The sequence below is a fragment of the Mesocricetus auratus genome, unplaced genomic scaffold (assembly GCF_017639785.1).
Source record: "Mesocricetus auratus isolate SY011 unplaced genomic scaffold, BCM_Maur_2.0 Super-Scaffold_100676, whole genome shotgun sequence".
NCBI classification, from domain to species: Eukaryota; Metazoa; Chordata; class Mammalia; order Rodentia; family Cricetidae; genus Mesocricetus; species Mesocricetus auratus.
This window is the reverse complement of record NW_024429266.1, coordinates 30,553,389-30,570,951: the sequence shown is the minus strand read 5'-3', so window position 1 is coordinate 30,570,951 and position 17,563 is coordinate 30,553,389. Positions and strand designations below refer to the sequence as shown.

The following is a 17,563-nucleotide window of genomic DNA, read 5'->3' as shown; positions in this document are numbered from 1 at the left end:
ACAGAAACCAGGACCACCAGCCCAGGGGTGGCCCCACCCTCAATGAACTGAACCCTTCCACATTGATCATTAATTTAGAAAATGCTCTATAGGTTTGCATAAAGCCTGATCTTATGGAGGCATTTCTCAATTGAGGCTCCCTTCTCTCAGATGACTGTAGCTTGTGGCAAGTTGACATAAAAGTAGCCAGTACATGTCTCATCTCTATGTCCATCATGTGTATGTGGGGATAACTACTTACTTCATAAAGACTTACAAAGTTAAACTTTCTCTAAATTAGGTTCTGACTCCATATGCAGATCACAGTCACAAACTGTCTTGGACAATTGGTTTAAGTATTTAAAACGGAAATGATTTTGGAAATCTGCTCTATGTACCTGCCTATTATTCTTAGGAGAAAAAACAAACATGCAGGCACATGACTGTATTACGCTGCTCTTCTAACAGGAGAAAAAGCAAACATGCAGGCACATGACTGTATTATGCTGTTCTTCTAATAGGAGAAAAAGCAAATATGCAGGCACATGGCTGTATTATGCCGCTCTTCAAAAATAAGGGGGCATAAGAACAGGGATACTGCTAGGCTGAGATATTAATTTTAAATATTCTGGGAAGCTGTATTTAACTCTAGAAGTGTTTAGGTCTAGAAATTGATTTAGTTCTATATAGTTCATTCTGTTCCTCCTTTTTCTTCTATTTATCTTTGTAAATGTGTTTAAGAATCCAATCTCCTTCCCTAGTCTCACCTTCTCCAAAGAGTTTTATGGAGGGAAGCATTTTTCTCTGTATATTGTTTTCTTAGGTACCAGTAATGAGAAATTATGTGATCTGGAAATAGGTCATGTTTATATCTTGCTCATTTATGCTCACCGCTTCTTTGCCTGGTGGGATAAATGCTCTGAAGAGGTAAGTGGCTCACTGGAGAGTAATAAGGTATAGAATTAAAATACAGAAGGAATGTGTCTTAAGCAGAAGGAAGCATTTCTCTTGGAGATTAATTTGCAGATCATTTGCTGGTAGTCAGGAGGAGAGGTAAGAGCTCATGGGAGGGATGGATAAGGAAGTGAGATGTTTGCTGTGTAGAACGAGGAAGCAATGGCTAAGGAACTATTGTTGGATGACACTGTCAGCTAAATGACATTATATACCATGAACCTGTAGCAGAGATCTCTGTGGCTGGTTTTATTTGACAACACTCACTACTGTGGATCAGAGAATATAAATTCCTGAATTAATCTAGATTTGGGAAAAACAACAGTCAAATATTTCCAAGACCCATTACTATACTATCAGCAGTCTCAATTAAGGAACCACCTTCTGCAAATGGCTAGTTTTAAAAACCACTATAATTTTAGAAAACAACTCTTTTCACTCTAAAGCATTTATAACCAAAGGTTTGTGGAGTAGAATGTTTTCTTAGATTTGTACATCTCTCCTTTTATACCCTTGCCTAGCAGTGTAAGTTCCTAGGTTTTTATCCCCAATACTTCATTTTTAAAATTTGGAAATTAACAGCTGGTACTATAAGATTTGTTTGAGCTGACTCTCATTTATAGTTATAAATACACTTGAAAACACATCTGAATAGAGATTTGAGCAAACAAATTCTCAGAGCATAAATATCTCATTGTGCTGGTTCTGCATACCAGAAAGACACCCACTAGACACTAGATTTCATTTCTAATTCCAGACAAAAAGCCTGGCTGCCTGTTTTAAAAAAGATTTGTTTTTATTATGCTTAACTATGCACACTTGTGTATGTGTGGGTGGGTGTGCAGGTGTCAGATTCCCTTGGAGCTGGAGTTATAGGTGGTTGTGAGCTGCCTGATATGGGTGCTGGGAACCAAGTCTGGGTCCTCTATAAGAACAGTGTGCACTTGTAACTGCTGAGCCATCTCTGCAGTCCCTGTCCATTTTTTAAAACTAGAAATAGGTTGTGGAAGTTTTAACTCTAAGACATCTCATCACTTATTTACTGGATAAAAGTATAAATTCCACCTCATCAATCAAAGGGGGGGGGAAGGAAGGACAAGTAGCCATGTAAGCAAACTGCCTTCCTTATAAGTCAGGAAGTAGAAGACAGCTCTAGAGTAGTTCTCAACACCTCGTCCCAACACTTTATTAGAAGAAAGCTGGGTAACAGAGCAATCTCCAAATGAAAATATGACTAAGAAATAAAGCACAGTATTCAATTTTCTTGTGTCCCAGAAGAGAAGAAGTGTTTGTGAGTAAGACAGCATACATAGTACATGCATGCCATACCAGAGAACAGTCAAATCAAGCAGATCTACCCGCTACTATTTTTATGCATGCATTTCAGAATAGCTAGAATAAATAGGAAATTGCAGCTAAAGCCATTACTTGTTTTAGAATGTTTACTTGTCTTCCATTTAAGTCTCATTTAAATACTCCTGGTACCCCTAGGATTCTGTCCTGGGTGTCATTTCTTTCTCTTCCCTCATTCATACCCATAGCTTGGAGAACCTTCTGCATATTGGTTGACTTATGATTTATTAAGCCCCAGCTTAAATCTCTTTTCTCTCCATTTATAAGCCAGGTAATGCTACTTGGTTCCTTAGACACAAAACTCCTAAAACATATGAGAGTCTGCTGGAGGCTTATGAAACCTGCTCATTTTTTTTTTATGAGACAGGGTTTCTCTGTATTGTTTTGGAGGCTGTTGGTCCAGCCTGGCCTCGAACTCATAGAGATCCGCCTGCCTCTGCCTCCCGAGTGCTGGGATTAAAGGCGTGCGCCACCACCGCCAGGCGAAACCTGCTCATTTTTAAAAATGTATTTTATCCCATCAAGGCAGCACTCAATTTTCCAAGCTGAAATCTATGGAGCATTAGATTCTCCTCAACATAGATCTACCCCATGTAATCATCTTTCAGTTAAACTACTAGAACTCTTTCATGTTCATTTTTAACTATTATTTTCTCCTTTTTCTTGCCGATCTACCATGTGGCTAAAATTCAGCCCAAACAAATCTGATCTGTATGTCAATGTACATTGGCTCCTAAAGGGATAAAATGATAAAATGGTGTTTCATGGTTACGGTCTTGATTTACACACTTTTTTGTTTGTCCTTCATTCATATACTATATACTTAAATTTAAGATATACTTATCATGCATATAACTCAGACACTTAAGTCTTACTGTCTTCCTCACCATAAACTTTTCCTTCTATATTTCTCCTTCATTACAGTGTCCTTAATTACTCCCTGCTTGCTTGCATGCCCACCCCTTGCATCCCTACCCAAACCAAGGGTCTCACACATGCAAGGCAAGTGCTGTGTCACTGAGCCGAGTTACATCTCTAGTTCTAAGACTCTTCTTTCTAAATTTTAAAAAGGTGTGTGTGTGTGTGTGTGTGTGTGTGTGGTACCATAGTGCATTTGTGGAGTCAGAGGACAACTTTTGAGAGTGGGTTTTCACCTTCCACCTTGAGGAAGGGTTTCTCATTTCTTCCTTCTAAGCTTTCAGAGGATTTCCTGTCTGCCTCCGATGTCACAGTAGGTGTGCTGGAATTACAGATGTGTGTCACAGCATCTATCTTTTTATGTGGATTCTGAGGACTAAACTCAAGTTGTCATGTTGTACAAGGTAAGCACTTTTATCCACTGACCCATTTTGCTTGTCCTTAATCCCTTCTTTAGAGTTCTTGGGGTGGCCAGATGGTTCAATGGATAAAAGTTCTTGCTACATAGGTCCAACAACTGAGTCTGGTCCTGGGAACCCATGTAAAAGTGGAAGGAACACATATTATGCTTATACATTTGATCAAGAATCACCTACAATGATGTTTACTATAGAACTTGTTTAAGTATGGTGTGTACAAATGTCAGAGTACTATGTAACTATAAAAAAGAATAAGAGAGGTTTGTGTGTATTGCTTACTTAAAAATAAAAACAGCATCTTGCTGTATAGCCCAGGTTAGCCTCAAATTCAGAATCTTCTTGCCTCAGTCCTGAGTGTAGGGACTACAGGAATGTGCCGTCAAACTGGCTCACAGTTAAGTTGTGAAGTGTGAATGATATGCTGGCATTAATGTTTTGCTTTTCTAAATCTCTCCTTTCAGAAGTATTCAGAATCCAACTTCAGCTCCAGTCAGTGCTGGACAGCAACCTCTTAGCGTCTGATCTTTACTGCAATGTACATTGGCTCCTACAGGGATAAAATAATAAAGGCCCAAACTACTTCATGGTTCCAGTCTTGATTTCCACAACTTTTGTTTTGCTTGTTTGTCCTTTTGCAGCTAAGGAGGAAAGAAAGTCAAAGGTCTTCTATTTTTTTTTGGTGGGGGGAGGGAGTTGTTTTGTTGTTGGATTTTTGGGGCAGCAGTTCATATAGCCCAGGTTGGCTCCAAATTTTCTATAGTTGAGTCACTTTACAATTATGTGTCACTCAACCTGGTTTATTTAGTGCTTGGGATCAAACAGGGCTTCAGGTATTATAGGCAAGAATTCTACCAATTGAGCCAATATCCCAGCCCTAATATTTTTTAAGAGAAGATATTTTACACATGCTTGTACATGAATTACAAGGCCTTAAGAATAATGCAGATGAAACTGTTTAAGCCTTTGGAGAAGACAGTGGGATCTGGGATCTGTCCTGGGAGACTTATTTTCACCATTTTTTTTTGTTTGTTTTAAGAAAAAATCTTGTACAGACTGTGCTGACCTGGAACTTGCTGAGAATGACTTAATTTCTGATCCTTCTGTCTCCACTTCCCACATGCTGAGATTACAGGCATGCACCACTACGCCCAATTTTGAATATGCTGTTGTATCTTTCAAATGTAATGCCAAATACACATAAATACACACCATTAAATAAGTGAAACTTTTGCTAATAAAATGCCAATTGATTTTATAAAACAATATAGCTATGAATTATAATACCTTATATATTTATACTCATCATTTCTTTGTGCTGGGTGCCTTTAAATTCTGACTTTTATAACGTATATGATAAATTGTTATAAACCTTAACCTATTTTGCTGTAAAACATTAGAACTTACCTTTCTTATTTGGGAGCCTATCATTCAGCCTCCTTACATCCCCATCCTCTTGGTTTTCCTAGCCAGTATTCTATTTTCTACTTACCTGAAATCACTTACTCTGGTGTCTACTTCTGAGAATATGCAGCTTTCTCTTTTTATATCTGGTTTATTTCATTTAACATAACAATAACAAACTTCTACCTAGGTAGGTGTCAATGATAGGATTTTTTTTAATGGCTAAATAACGGTGTGTGTGTATATGTTTTCTCTTCTACTTTCTCTACTTAGAGGGTACTCCAGGTGACTATACATCATGTTTGTGTGCTGCAATAAACATGGCAGGGCAGGACTCTTTCTGATACAGTGATGTCATTTCCTTTGGACACACACACACACAGTAATAGGATAGCTAGTCAAGTGATAGTTTTAGTGTTAGTTATGTATTGTTCTTTTTTTTTTTAAGGAATTTTCATAGCGTTTTCCATAATAGGTAGAAAAACATATTAGGAGATGAACAGACTAATTACTTTGATTTAATCATTACACATCATGTACATGTATTAAATTATCACACCTTACTGCATAAATACATACAGTTGAAAAGAATGTTAAAACTACCCCCACCCGGGGGAAAAGCTGAAGGAGCTGTTCATCCAGACAATGATTCCATAATCATTAGGTGCTATGGCTGTTATGGTGTTATGCATTAGGTGCTATTGGTGGACTTACAATCTGTGAAGGAGAATGAGTATGCATCCAAATAATCACAATAAAAAAAGTTACTTTATTCAAAGTTGCTTTAGAAGCAGCTGAGCAGAGACCCAGCAGCCCCTTACAGGCTTTGGTAGAAGGAAAGGAAGGGGAAATGTGACCATGGCTTAATGTTGGCAACATTAAGTGAAGGTAACACTAAAGAACAGTGGTGGGCTGGCTCCTGGCCAAGTGATGACAGTAAAGAGCTATAGTTCAATAACCGATGGCATTAGGATTATACAGCTTCATTTTCAATAACTGACAGTATTATGTAATACAAATAAAGCAAGAAAAAAGCTCCTCAGGCTGAGTGGTTAAGTGAATATCTTATACAGAAATTACTAATAAACTAGGAACGTTGCCACAATCTGACTTTCCTTTATAAAATCCCAGCACTAAGAAGGGGATTGGGCACAAAGCCTTACCCCTAACCAAGAAGCTACTTGTAACCGATAGTTGCCGAGAGGAAAAGTCAGTTTTCCCTGGGTATGTCAACCACACTCCAGGGCGGGCTTCATGCGCAGGAGTGGCTGACCAACACAAAACATACTCCGTGTTGTTGCTGCTATTGTTATTGTGTGTGTGTGTGTGTGTGTGTGTGTGTGTGTGTGTATTTTAAGACAGAGAAAGAACATGAAGTTGCATGGGTAGGGAGAGGGGAGGAGCTGGGGGAGGGGAAGAAATATGATCAAACTAAATTATATGACAAAAATTTTAAATACATTAATTTCTTATTTTAGCAATTACTTAAGACATGACACTTATAGCAACTGAGGATAAAACAAAATCTGTGGCTTTTGTAATCATGCTTGAAAATGAAGTGGTAAAGCACTTAATATTGTGCAGTGAGTTTCTTCTAGTACTTTACAATCTAGTAATATTCTTACTGTAGGGTAAGATATAATGTAGGGGGCCAGAGAAATAGCTCGGTGGTTAAGAAACACTAGCTGGTCTTCCAGAGGTCCTGAGTTCAATTCCCAGCAACCACATGATGGCTCACAACCATCTGAAATGAGATCTGCTTCCGGCCTGCAGGGACACATGTGGACAGAACACTGTATGCATAATAAATAAAAACTTTATATTAAAAAAGATATAATGTAGGTTCCATTGTCCTAATGGAACATGTCACCTCTATGATGTCTTTTCATTTGGACATCTTACTAGTTCTAAATATCACAGGGCAGATACACCAGCAAAGTTAATAGGGCAAGAAAAGGTAAAATGGTTCAAAGTTAATTGATTAATCAGTAACAAATCTGGAAAAGGACAGATAGTCTCTCTCGTTTTACTTGAACTTGATCCTGAGATCTTGCTACCTCTGCCTGCAAGGTGCTGGGCTTTACAGGCTTGCACAGTCATGTCCAGCCCTTTCCTGGTTCTAAGCCCTGTCCTTATGCTGTAATTTCCCTTTTCTTAAAGAATCTTTGTGTTGTTTATCTTTGATGTTAAGCAACATATGACAAAACAGTTTGACAATAATGAGTTTAAACAATGAATAAATAGAATTGACTCGTTTCAATAAAGTTTCTAGTATAATTGTTAGGACGGACTGAGAAACGGCTTTTATAAATTCTATAGGCAAGAGAGCCTGTAATTGTACACAGTTTCCTCACACTTCGATTTTTTCCACATCTATTTTAGTCCTTAATCTTCTTTTTCATGCAACTATTTAATAAACATAATATATTATTGAATACCAGTAAAACAACGAAACCATAACTAGGGATGCAGTACAGTGTGTTACAAATATTACTTTTATTTGGCAACAGAAATCTTCTATAGTATATAGGGAATTAAATTTCTAATAAGCACACAAAGCATCATATGGTTATGTGTAACAAAAATTATCATGCAAAAAGGAAGATTTAAGTAGTAAGAACCTAAAAATCCAAACTCTCCTTAGAAATCTAACACCTACATTTCATTAAAAAGCTGCAGAGTGTGGTGGCGCACACCTTTAATCCCAGGACTTTGGAGACAGAGGCACATGATCTCTGTGAGTTTGAGGCCAGCTTGGTCTACACAGCACATTCTAGGACAGCCAAGACTACATAATAAGTTCTTATTTAAAACAACAACAAAAATCAATCCAAAACAATAAAAAAGCTGCTAATTTCTGACATTGTTAGTTTAGATTTACTTGAAACAACAATGATCAATTCCAGCAGGATCTAGTAAGGTTTGTGAATAAAATAATTTTAAACGATGCACTGTTAATAGCCGTTAAACTTCAACCAGTGAAATCAATGTTTTATTTCTTCTTAAGTGGCTTACCTGCGCATTGGCTTTCCTTCCATGCACCATGAAAAGTATCTTTCACCGTATTCTAAAGCCGTACCTTAAGCAAGAGAAAAGCAGTAACTTACTAAAAACTATTTCTGATTTCTCCAGAAACTTTTGTAATCATTTCACTCATTTCGTCTGTAATCCAGAATCGCACATCCCGACATAATTCTTGTGCAGATGTACAATCATAAAAGAATGTAATGCCTTTAAGATGACTATAATTAACTAAGGAGGCTGAGTCAATTGATTACATGTGGAGGTGAGGGATAAGTGTGAAAGTAGTCATGATAGCTAGTCGGTCTTGTCTCTGTTCGAAATGCACTTGGAGGTTTTTGTTCTGTTTTGAACTTCGCCTTCAAGTATATTTGCAGAGCAAACACTTGATACCACAGCAGTACTAATTTAATGAGTCGGATAGGAAACACGTCTTAACACTGGATGAAGGCTGCTAACTCATTCCGAAGTGACAGAGAGCAGGCCGGGGCATTTGTTTTTTAAAAATAACTCGGCTTCCGAGCGGCCCGGACAGCTTGAACAAGGGCAGGGAAAGTATGGCTCCAGACTAACACTCTTCCAAGCCCTTGTGTTATTCCCTGAAATACTGTCCACCACCAGGATCTCACTGGCTTCCAAAGGTAAAATGGGAAGCATAGTGCTCACTCCCTCAGAATTCCAAGTAAGCTGTCCAGGATGCGGAGCCCTAGCGTCCCCAGAAAGCACAGCACAGGCTTCCCCTGGCTTCAAGACACCTTGGTCGGCCGGCAAGTAGCGCAGTCTGGCGCCCCGCAAGGCCCAACCCAGGCGCCCCAATAGTCTCTTTTCGGGGCTGACTGACAGGCGACCTACAAAGCACTGCCCTGACCGCACTGGGCAGTTCGGCAAGTTGAGATCACGGATCTGCACAGCGAGACTTGGAGCTCTGCTCTCCATCCCCTGCTCTAAGGCTCTGACTTACTGGCTTTGACACTTTTTTCTCTGCGGCACCCTTCTCTGCCTCCTCCGCCCTCTCTGCCTCCACCTCTGGCGCCGCTAGCGCAGGCAGGATGCGGTTCCCACAGCGATTTCCTTTCTCGGCACCCGCCCCTATCCAGAAGCAGGAAGTGGTCCTATCCCTAAATCCTCCCCGCAGAACTGCACATGTGCGGGCAAGTGGTTCCGGAAGGTGCTGCACCTCGCGCTGTGTGTTTCCCATTTAGTGTGTCCGGATAATTTATTGATGTATTTTAAAACGGAGGCTTCCTCCTCCCTCCTCCTTCTTCCCCTCCTCCTGCCATGTTTTACAGCAAAGTCACTAGGAAGATGGGAATTGTTACCGGAAGCTAGGAATTTTGATTTGCTTGTAGCTGCTGGGTCCCTTTTTAGGGGTTACAATGCGGTCCATGATTGTGGATTGACTTCTAACCTCATGCATACAAGGAGCTGACTGGTATCTATAAGGCTCCTACTATGTGCAAGTCTGAGGATACACAAACAAATCACAAACTTTTCCCTCTAATTTTTCCACAGCACAGTTTCAAGATACTGGAGTTTAATCCAAGATTCTGCTGGTGTTATTTTCCCTTAATATACTTTTGTGTGTGTGTGTGTGTGTGTGTGTGTGTGTGTGTGTGTGTGTGTGTGTGTGTGTGAGAGAGAGAGAGAGAGAGAGAGAACCCACTTTAGTACTAAGAGGAAAAAACCTTTTTTTGTATTTTGTTCCAAAAATTTCCTCAATAATTGGCCATTTTATTTTTACAATATATTTAAAAAACAACAGAAGCGAAATAGGCAAAAGGTGAGGGTTACAATTTTGAGTATATCAGTTGCTTATTTTTGAAAACTATACTAGACTTAACTAAATCTTCTCTACCTGATCTTTAGATGAAATCTACAGACTCTGTATAGTTGTTTCTGAGAGGAAATATACCTCTTATTAATCAGCTTGTAGTGTGTGTGTGGGTGATTGGTCCTCAGTATTGAAGGAGGACTTATGACCATCATTCATATTTTGCTGATGGTACCAAAGCATTACATAACTTTCAAAAGGGCAAGGGCACCTGTGAAGCACCTTTTGGGGATGCACAGCATACCAGGGTTAGAACTAGGACTTGATGCAGTATACAATGGTTCTAGAGTCTGACCACAGTTACATTGTCTCCCTTCAGAAAGGTTCAAGGGTTTTTGTTCATCTATACTATTGGTACTTCCAACTTTAATTTTACTTTGCCAATCTGATGGCTATAAAATGGTTTAGATGTACATTTCTCTGGTTTATTGAAATGTCATTTTATATGTGCAGCTGGCAGTTATGTTTCTTTTGTGTGAATTGCCTAAAAGACATCTTCAAAGTGTCCCTTAGATTCTTCCAAAATATGAATTATAATTTTGTGGGATAACTAAGCCTCAGTGGGCCTGACAGCTGGCCTAGAGCATGTGCAGTAGCTATCTCCTGCCAGCCTGCTTAGACAGATAGTAACAACATGCATGGTAGATATTTCCTAACAGCCAGCCTGGGTCTGCAAGAGGGCCTTGACATTAGCAGCTAAGTCTGGCGAGAGATGATGTGGACCTATAGACGGAGACCACATCACCTCAGCAGTTGTCAGCTCAGTGTGTCTCCTCCTCTGGGGTAGGGTTAGGGGTGTATATAAGGCTTACCCCTTCCTGGAATAAACTGAGCTTGTTGTTTCAACTTGTTCCCAATGCCTGTGTCGTTTCTATTGTGCCTATTTTCCCCCACTCCAAAGGACACCCATCAGGATCATGCAACATAATTTTAGTTATTTATTGTTATAAATTTCAATAACAAGGGATATATAAAAACCACTAAGCAATGCTAGTAACTAGAGATATAATTTAAGCCTATGGCCAGGGTAAAAGCAATACTTTCTGTTCTTGTCAATCTATGACTCATTCTTCAACCCAATGTAATCTGGCTTGTGCTTCTACTACTCTATTTCTTTTCAAAGGGGAGCAGTTCAATGTGAATTGGCTCTTCATATTTATGTCAAGATCTATCAAATGATGCATAGAAACAAGCATATGGAAAACCTGGCATTTCCAATTATTATACAACTCCTATAATCCCACTAAATCTTCGTCTTTGGGAATCCTGAATTTGTAGTTGAAAACATACTTAAAATTGGTTTTACACTATGTGGGACAATGACAATAAATATACTTTAGGGGCCAAGGAGATTAACTTCTAGACTTTCAATTAGAAATACTACCTTGCTTATCATGTATGTACTACATAGACCCCAAGGTTGTAAACAAGACCCATGAAACTCTTGTTTTGTTAAATCTTCATTCTTGAAGAAGTAGACATTATAAAATTACTATAACATAATATGAAACCACAAGTTAGGATGAGGTACATAATTTTAATTGGGCATGTTGGGTGAGACAAAGGGGGTTTTTGGTTTCTGGACTTCAATACTTTGATAACTGGACCTTGGTAATTAGTCTTAGGACAAGGAAGTGGCCAAATAAGGGGATAGACCTTGGTGGCTAGCTTTAGGAATGTAATCTAACAGTTTTTAGTAGGGCAAAGGGAAGTAGGGCAAAGGGCAAGGCCTTCCGGGACCATATTTGCCATGCTTGAGCTGGCTAGAGTCCCTTCAGTGTCTACAGCTGATGTTTTTAAAGGTTAGATAGTGGGGGTGGGGGTGGGGGTGAATCATGCTCATGATACAAGCATGAAGGTCTAAGTCACTGGAATGGATACTTATTCTGGGTATGACTTTACCTTTCCTGGATGCAATACTGCTGCCAAACCTACCATTCAATGTCACACAGAGTGCCTTACACACTACCACAGTATTCGACCTAGAATCACTTCTTATCAAGGAACTCATTTCACAATGAAGTGTAGCAGTGCACTCATATTGAATGCACTGTTCTTACCTCATACCCCACCACGCTGAAGCAACTGGCTTGATAGAGTTATGGAATGACCTTTAAAAATACAGTCACAGTGACAGCTAAATGGCAATAGCCTGGAGAGTGGGGCATGGGGAGTGGGGGCAGTATTCTCTACAAGGCTTTTGGATATATGCCTAAGAAAGAGTGGAATTGCTGGGTCTTGCGGTAGATTGATTCCCATTTTCCTGAGGAATCTCCATACTGATTTCCAAAGTGGCTTTACGAGTTGGCACTTCCACCAGCAGTGGAGGAGTGTTCCCCTCTCTCCACATCCTCTCCAGCATAAATTGTCTTCAGTGTTTTTGATTTTAGCCATTCTGACAGGAGTAAGATGGTATCTCAAAGTTGTTTTGATTTGCATTTCCCTGATGGCTAAGGATGTTGAGCACTTTCTTAAGTGTCTCTTGGCTATTTTAGCCTCCTCTATTGAGAATTCTCTGTTTAGTTCTGTACCCCACCTTTTAATTGGATCCTTTGGTGTTTTGGAGACTTGCTTCTTGAGTTCTTTGTAAATTTTGGAGATTAGCCCTCTGTCAGATGTGGGGTTAGTAAATATATTTTTCCATTCTGTGGACTGCCTTTTTGTCTTGTTGACTGTGTCCTTTGCCTTACAGAAGCTTTTTAGTTTCAGGAGCTCCCATTTGTTAATTGTCGATCTCAGTGTCTGTGCCACTGGTATTATGTTCAGGAAGTGGTCTCCTGTACCAACTCGTTGAAGAGTATCTCCCACTTTCTTTTCTAAGAGTTTCAGTGTGGCTGGATTTATGTTGAGATCTTTGATCCATTTGGGCTTAAGTTTTATACAAGGCGGTAAACATGGATCTATCTGCTGTCTTCTGCATACCAGTACCCAGTTATGCCAGCACCATTTGTTGAAGATGCTTTCTTTTTTCCATTGTATAGTTTTAGCTTCTTTGTCAAAAATCAAGTGTTCATAGGTGTGTGTGTGTTAAAATCAGGGTTTTCAATTCGGTTCCATTGGTCTACCTGCCTATTTTTGTGCCAATATCAAGCTGTTTTCAGGCCTATAGCTCTATAACAGAGCTTGAAGTCAGGTATGGTGATGCCTCCTGAAGTTCCTTTATTATATCGGGTTGTTTTGGCTATCCTGGGCCTTTTGTTTTTCCATATAAAGTTGAATAATGTTCTTTCCAGGTCTGTGAAGAACTGTGCCGGAATTTTGATAGGGATTGCATTGAATCTGTAGACTGCTTTTGGCAAGATTGCCATTTTTATTATATTGATCTTAGCAATCCAAGAGCATGGGAGATCTTTCCATTTTCTGGTATCCTTTTTGATTTCTTTCTTTAAAGACTCAAAGTTCTTGATATACAGGTCTTTTGCTTCCTTGGTTAACATTATTCCCAGATATTTGATGCTGTTTATGGCTATTGTAAAGGGTGAGGTTTCTCTGATTTCGTTCTCAGTCACTTCATCGTCTGTATATAATAGGGCCACTGATTTTCTTGAGTTTACCTTGTATCCTGCCACTTTGCTGAAGGTGTTTATCAGCTCTAGGAGTTCCCTTGCGGGGGTTTTTCGGGTCACTTATGTAAACTATCATGTCCTCTGCAAATAGTGAAAGCTTGACTTCTTCTTTTCCTATTTGTATCCCCTTGGTCTCCTTTTGTTGTCTTATTGCTGTAGCTAGAACTTCTAGTACAATATTGAAGAGATATGGAAAGAGTGGACAGCCTTGTCTTGTTCCTGATTTTAGAGAAATTGCTTTGAGTTTCTCTCCATTTAGTTTGATGTTAGCTGTTGGTTTACTGTATATTGCTTTTATTATATTCAGGTATGTTCCTGTTATCCCTGATCTCTCTAGGACCTTTATCATGAAGGGGTGCTGGATTTTGTCAAAGGCTTTTTCAGCATCTAGTGAGATGATCATGTGGTTTTTCTTTCACAGTTTGTTTATATGGTGGATTACATTGATAGATTTTCTAATGTTGAACCATCCCTGCATTCCTGGGATGAACCCTACTTGATCATGGTGGATGATTTTTTTGATGTGTTCTTGAATCTGATTTGCTAGTATTTTATTGAGTATTTTTGCATCGATGTTCATGAGGGAAACTGGTCTATAGTTCTCTTTCTTAGTTGTGTCTTTGTGTGGCTTGGGTACCAAGGTAATTGTAGCCTTGTAAAAAGAGTTTGGCAGTGAGCCTCCCGTTTCTATTGTGTGGAATACTTTGAGGAGTATTGGAATTAGGTCTTCTTTGAATTTCTGGTAGAATTCTGCACTGAAGCCATCTGGGCCTGGGTTTTTTTTGTTTGGAAGACTTTTGATGACTGCTTCTATTTCATTAAGGGTTATAGGTCTGTTTAGATTGTTTTTCTGCTCTTCATTTAGTTTTGGCAAGTGATATTTATCCAGGAAATTGTCCAGTTCCTTTAAATTTTCTAATTTTGTGGAGTACAGATTTTCAAAGTATGCCCTGATGATTCTCTGGATTTCCTCAGAGTCCGTTGTTATGTCCCCTTTTTCATTTCTGATTTTGTTAATTAGCATGCTCTCTCTCTGTCTTTTGGTTAGTTTGGACAGAGGTTTGTCTATTTTGTTGATTTTCTCAAAGAACCAACTCTTTGTTTCATTGATTCTTCTCAATGTTTTCCTGGTTTCTACTTGATTGATTTCAGCCCTCAATTTGATTATTTCCTGGCGTCTGCTCCTCCTGGGTGAGTTTGCTTCTTTTTGTTCTAGAACATTCAGCAGTGCTATTAATTGTCTAGTATGACTGTTCTCCAGTTTCTTCATGTGGGCACTTAGTGCTATGAACTTTCCTCTCAGCACTGTTTTCAAAGTGTCCCATAAGTTTGCGTGTGTTGTGTCTTCATTCCAATGAATTCCAGGAAGTCTTTAATTTGTTTTTTTATTTCTTCCTTTACCCAGGGATGGTGCAATTGTGCATTGTCCAATTTCCATGAGTTTGTAGGGTTTCTGCGATTTGTGTTATTTTTGAAGTCTGATGTTAATGCATGGTGGTCTGATAAGATACAGGGGGTTATTCCAATTTTTTTTGTATCTGTGGATATTTGCTATGTTTCCTATTATGTGGTCAATTTTAGAGAAGGTTCCATGTGGTGCCAAGAAGAAGGTATATCCCTTTGTGTTTGGGTGGAATGTTCTATAGATGTCTGTTAAACCCAGTTGGGTCATAACTTCTATTCGTTCTTTCGTTTGTTTGTTAAGTTTCTGTCTGGAGGTCCTGTCTAGCAGTGAGAGCGGAGTGTTGAAGTCTCCTACTATTAGTGTGTGAGGTTTTATGTGCAATTTGAGCTTTAGTAATGTATCTTTCACAAATGTAGGTGCCTTTGTATTTGGGGTGTAGATGTTTAAAATTGAGACTTCATCTTGATGGACTTTTCCTTTGATGAATATGAAATGTCCTTCTTCATCTCTTTTGATTGATTTTAATTTGAAGTCTAGTTTGTTAGATATTAGGATTGCTACACCCGCTTGTTTCTTGGGTCCATTTGATTGGAAAATCTTTTCCCAACCCTTTACTCTGAGATACCATCTGTCTTTGATGTTGAGATGTGTTTCTTGTATGCAGCAGAAGGATGGGTTCTGTCTTCGTATCCATTCTGCTAGTCTATGTCTTTTTATAGGCAAGTTGAGGCCGTTGACACTGAAGGATATCAATGACCATTGATTGATGATTCTTGATTGTGCTTGATTTATTGCTAGTGAAGTTATTTTGTGTAGTTTCTCCTCCCTTTTTCTTTTGGTGCTTTGTAAAGTGGAATTATATATTGCCTGTGTCTTTGTGAGTGTAGTTATCTTCCTTGGATCTAGGATTTCCTTTTAGCACTTTCTGTAGGGCTGCATTCATGGATACGCATTGTTTAAATCTGGCTTTGTCATGGAATATTTTGTTTTCTCCATCTATGGTAATTGAAAGTTTTGCTGGATATAGTAGTCTGGGCTGGCATCCTTGTTCCCTTAGCGTTTGTAGGACATCTGTCCAGGATCTTCTGGCTTTCATCGTTTCCATTGAGAAGTCAGGTGTAATTCGGATAGGTCTGCCTTTATATGTTACTTGGCCTTTTTCTTTAGCCGCTCTTAATATTTTCTCTTTATTCTGTAGGTTTGATGTTTTGATTATTATATGGCGAGGTGACTTCTTTTTCTGGTCCAGCCTACTTGGTGTTCTGTAAGATTCTTGTATTTTCATAGGCATATCCCTCTTTAGGTTAGGGAAGTTTTCTTCTATGATTTTGTTGAATATGTTTTCTGTACCTTTGAGCTGTATTTCTTCGCCTTATTCTATACCTATTATTCTCAGGTTTGGCTTCTTCACGGTGTCCCATAGTTCCTGGATATTTTGTGTTAAGGATTTGTTGGTTTTGAAATTTTCTTTGCTTGATGACTCTATATCCTCTAATGAGTCTTCAACACCTGAGATTCTCTCTTCTATGTCTTGTATTCTATTGGTGATACTTGCATCTGTAGTTCCTGATCGTTTACCCAGCTTTTCCATTTCCAGCATCCCCTCGTTCTGTGTTTTCTTTATTGTTTCTATTTCAGCTTTCAATCCTTCAACTGTTTGAGTTGTTTCCTTTATTTGTTTGGTTGTTTTTTCTTGGTACTCTTTAGATTCTTTGAGAGATTTGTTTATTTCTTGAATTTTTCCCCCATTTCATGGATTTTTTGTTTGTTTTTTCTTCTATTTCTTTAAGGGATTTCCTCATTTCTTCTTTGAGGGTCTCTATCATCTGCATAAAATGATTTTTAAGGTCTGTCTCCTCTACTTCATCTATGTAGTGCTTTTTAGGTCTTGTTGGCATTGGTTCCCTAGATTCTGGTGGGGTCATGTTGGTCTTTTGATTGCTGAGTGAGCTCTTATTCTGTCTTATTCCCATCTCTTCTTCCAGTGGATGCTGGTGGGGTCTTTCTGTCTCCACTGGTCTCCTTCCTTCCTCAAGCTGAAGCTGGGGATGCTCACACTGAAGCTTAAGCTGAAGCTTGGGTCGACGGAGGTTGGGGCTTGGAAGGGCTGACTGGGATCTCTGGAGTTTGGGGCCTGGAAGGGCTTATGTCTTTCCTGTGTGGGCGGGTCTTCTGGATGCCAGGAGTGGCCCTGGAAGATCGAGGGGATGGGTATCAGGTGGAGGATGGGGAATGTCCCCCTGGAGACCCAAGCTCACCTGACTGGGATCGCTGGAGTTTGGGGCCTGGAAGGCTAGTCAGGGTTCTTTAGAGGAGCAAGAGTAATAAAATGAAAGCAGATAGAGACTTGGTATAATGACAAAGTCAGACAATGGGCAATAACTGAAGAGTAAGCAAGAACTGTCTTACTAGCTTTATGTCTACAGTATAATTCATCCCAATATGAATCTTCCAGTTTGAGAAGATATATAGTTGCAGAGGCCCTTACTTCTTCCTCTTGCATCAAAACAGAATCTTCAGCCTGCCTGGACAACTAGGTTATCCTTTACGAATCCTCTGCCAACAGATGAGAGGGGGAAAAAAGAGGACCCTGTTCAAAAGCTAGGCCTTGTCCCCACAGCTGCTGAAAACACTGACAATGCAGGACCTTCAGAAAACAAGTGGTTTTGAACTCTTCTTGCAAACAATGCCACTGGACTTCCTACTGAGTTCAGAT

General features: G+C 39.3%; 1 protein-coding gene across 1 annotated transcript in view; it reads right to left on the bottom strand.

The window, feature by feature from the left end:
- The window catches only part of Klhl20 (kelch like family member 20), a 45,715-nt gene extending 36,583 nt beyond the window's left edge, over nucleotides 1-9,132 (bottom strand). The window contains exons 1-2 of the mRNA XM_005071335.4: nucleotides 9,007-9,132; nucleotides 8,040-8,103 (exon numbers count right to left, since the gene is read on the bottom strand). Of these exons, the coding sequence (XP_005071392.1) occupies nucleotides 8,040-8,062 (23 nt within the window). The 5' untranslated portion in view covers nucleotides 8,063-8,103; nucleotides 9,007-9,132. The remainder of the gene's footprint in view (nucleotides 1-8,039; nucleotides 8,104-9,006) is intronic.
- Between the last annotated feature and the right edge of the window lie 8,431 nt (nucleotides 9,133-17,563).